The 3611-nt window shown below is 34.5% G+C and overlaps 1 protein-coding gene across 2 annotated transcripts in view; it reads right to left on the bottom strand.

The window, feature by feature from the left end:
- The window catches only part of RSPH4A (radial spoke head 4 homolog A (Chlamydomonas)), a 12335-nt gene that overhangs the window by 4535 nt on the left and 4189 nt on the right, over window positions 1-3611 (bottom strand). The window contains exons 3-4 of one of the 2 annotated variants that reach the window (XM_006778411.2): window positions 1958-2695; window positions 654-798 (exon numbers count right to left, since the gene is read on the bottom strand). In XM_006778411.2, the coding sequence (XP_006778474.1) occupies window positions 654-798; window positions 1958-2695 (883 nt within the window). The remainder of the gene's footprint in view (window positions 1-653; window positions 799-1957; window positions 2696-3611) is intronic. The other variant, XM_006778412.2, reaches the window with a different exon arrangement.

Here is a 3611-nt window from a genome sequence, read left to right as displayed (position 1 = left end):
CCAACAGCCCCGCCCCCCATGAGCCTGATCACCCACAACTGCCCTCCTTTCTTGCCCTCTAGCCGCCTCTACCTTGGCTCCACCACAATGGCTTTGTCCAGAAGAACGTCTGGAAGGTCTCCCAGTCTAATTAGCATATTACCTTTTTATTAGTATAAATAATAATGTCAAGTGTTTATGGTCATCTATCTATAGTGTGCAGAATGCAAGATAAGAATGATACACAAGATAACTGTCAGCATTTCAGTAAGAGCTACAGCCAACTTGTTTCCTCCCTGTGTGGTACTTCTTTAACTTCTGTCAGAGAAAGTTGGTGGTTTGGCCAGCTACATTCTTTATTCCACACATATACTATAGTGTGTGTGTGTGTAGATATGTAGATACAGTATATTATATACACATAGAATATATACACATATGCCATACATATAGAACATTATATATACTAGGTATACTACTATCTACATATACTAGTAATATTGCATAGTATATGTATATATAGTATTACACATATAGTATGTATATATAGTATTAAATATACATAGTATGTGTATATGTGGTATACATATATGTATGCTATGCATATATGCACAGTATAGGTATATATAGTATAATATACATAGTAATAACATATAAAGTTTATGTAAAATTACCTAAATCTTCAGAGATTGGTGTCAAGAGAGGAGGCCCCACTTCCTGTTCTATGTAGTCAGGCTCTTCTCCTTTCTCTTCTTTTTCTTCATCATCTTCTTCCTCCTCTTCACTTTTTTGTATGGGGTTGAACCAATTACAGCGACCCTGAGTATGAATATTGCAAGATGAAGATCTTAAAATATCAGAGTATTCATTCAGATTCATGAAATTATCTGCATAAGGTTTCACTGTGTGGGAATTTAATCATTCATTCATTCAACATATATTTACCAAGTGCTATTATGATCTAGGTTTTTTTCAAGCAAAAGATTGTACTATATATTTCAGGAATCTGCCAACTACTTGAAGTTACAGAACAGGTATATTTTAAAATTAGCAGTGACTTAGTTAAAAAAAAATAATGCATTTCACTTATTTGTAATAAATAATATATAAGAAAGATAATGTAATATTAATAAAAATTATAAGATTAGGTATGGAGGTTTGGGTTAAAATTTCTGATCTGATTAATTCTTATCTAAAGTCATAAGAATATCTCATATGTAGGTCCAAGTATAAAGATTTTCTACCTGCAGTTGCGGTGATAGAGCAGAGTGATTAAAAGGATGAACTCTGAATCCATTATACCTACTCACATCTGACCCTATTGCTTATTAGTATATTACTTATTTTACATTTCCTCAACTTTGCCTCAATTCCCTCATCTGTATAATAAGGATAATATTATTTTCTAATTTATCTTTATTATCGAAAGTATTACAGATATCCCCCTTTTTTTCCCATTGACCCCTTCCACACCACCCCCACCCCCACAGGGCTTCACCCCACTATTGTCTGATGCTTTTTATACAGTTATGATTATAAAATGATGTAATGCATATAAAAGGCTATTAAGAGCACCTAGTAGAATATGTGCTATATAACTGCTATTTAGCACTGTTTGCTTGTTTTTATTTTTATTATATTTTTTATTGTTCTTGGCATAAAATCTCCATGTATTATAGCAATAGAATTTTTAAAAAATGGTTCCCAAAATTAGTTTCACAAGACAAATAAATCTTAATCCTTAAATAACTTGTCCAATACTCCATAGAAATGATTATCTTATTTCTGTTTGGAAATAAAAATCTGTTTGAAGATCCCAGGTCTATATTACTTGTCAATTATATTGTACTGTGTGCTTTTACTTGATTTTTAATGACCTCTTTCTCTGTCTAGAGTCTGAATATATGTATGCATTGTATGCTGAATTTAATACATATGTGCTGATTGGCTGATAGATTGAGAACTGCAAAGCCCCTACCTGAGGTAGTATATGTTGTACATGATGAACCCAATTGGATAGGGATTCCACTAGATCAACCACTTGGATGCCTTCAAAATCAGGGTTTTCTTCAAAGTTATCTCGCCCACTTTCTACTTCTTCCTCCTCCTCTCCTTCCTCTTCACCAAACTGATAGAATCCTAAAGGGCTGACATGGGTCCCTGCTGAAATTCTGGCAATTTGTGCTCGTAGGTAATTACTCTCATTTCCTGGGAAAGGTGGGTAGCTGATGATGGGAGAATCCAATCGCCCAGTGAAAAATTTCTTGATTTTTCTTGCAATAACAATTTGTGCAGGTGTAACTGATGGTAACTTCACCCATGGTCTTCCCGGTTCATTGCAAACAAAATAAATGTATCTGTTGGCACCTGTTCTGCTTTCTTCTTTTGGTATAGGCTGTGGGGCCTTGTAAAGGGACCTTGGTAATTCATCCTCGTCTTCTTCACCTTCCCTCTCTCCATTGTCCCTCTCTTCAGTTACATCTTCCTCTTCCACCTCCTCTTCATCTTCTCCTTCATGAAATTCCACTTCAGCTACAATATAATTCATTTCCCGTCCCAAGATCTTGCCCCAGAAACGGCATCTTTGGATTGGGTGGGTGTCAGTAAGCTGCTTGAGGGCAAGACATATGCGATAAATCTCATCAGTGCCCAAACCAACTCCAGCTTGTTCAAAATAAAATGCTGACTCCATTACATTTGGGAGAGAGTATTCTGCCTGTGAATACAAATGCTGTGGTTAACATGCTATCTATAAAGAGACCTGCTTGCTTCCTGTTTCCCTTTTAAACATCTTGATATTAGCTCTACTTTCTGTCTACACCATGTCTTTGACATTTCTTTCAAGATTTAGATCACTTCATTAATTTGCAAATTTCATTCATCTCACTTATAAATGTAGCTTCTGCCATTGTGTTTTACACTCATTATAATAACCTCATTGCATGTATGTATCTTAGGCAGAGAAAATGTAATAATCATTATGAAAAATAAATATTCAACATCCCCTGTTTATAAAAAAAATGTTTAAGTGGCCCCTTTACTATCTTGAAATAATAAAATATGCTATAACCTATCTACACAAATATTTTTAGAAAATGTTTGCTTATGTAAATGTATATATTTATACAGGTATATCTCATTTTATTGTGCTTTGCTTTATTGTACTCTGCAGATACTGCATATTTTACTAATCAACAGCATTTGCTTAGTTCATGTCTCTGTGTCATATTTTGGAAATTCTAACAATATTCAAACTTTTTCATTATATTTTTACTACTGGCCCAGTACACGAATTTGTACACATTGAAAGGAAATTAATTAGAAGACATATTTTAATATCATTATTCGCCCTTTCTCTATATTAGAAGTGTCAACCGAATTCACGATCGGCAATGACAGATCAAAACACATGCATGCGATTGGCGCCAGCAAGAGCTTTATATGTATTGCGCATGTGTGAGTCAACTTAGCCCTTTATAGATATAGAATAAACTTGCTTAATTAGACCTGCTTTCTGATTTAGCTAAACTCTTTCCAGGCCAGTGAAGCACCCCAACTTCTCTTTCAGGTAATTGTCAGCAACACAACAATAAATATCAACATGGAGCAGATTATTATTGTAGATCACACAA

Source organism: Myotis davidii, unplaced genomic scaffold (assembly GCF_000327345.1).
Source record: "Myotis davidii unplaced genomic scaffold, ASM32734v1 scaffold147, whole genome shotgun sequence".
NCBI classification, from domain to species: Eukaryota; Metazoa; Chordata; class Mammalia; order Chiroptera; family Vespertilionidae; genus Myotis; species Myotis davidii.
The sequence above is the reverse complement of the archived record's forward strand: the minus strand, read 5'-3'. Positions and strand labels throughout refer to the sequence as shown.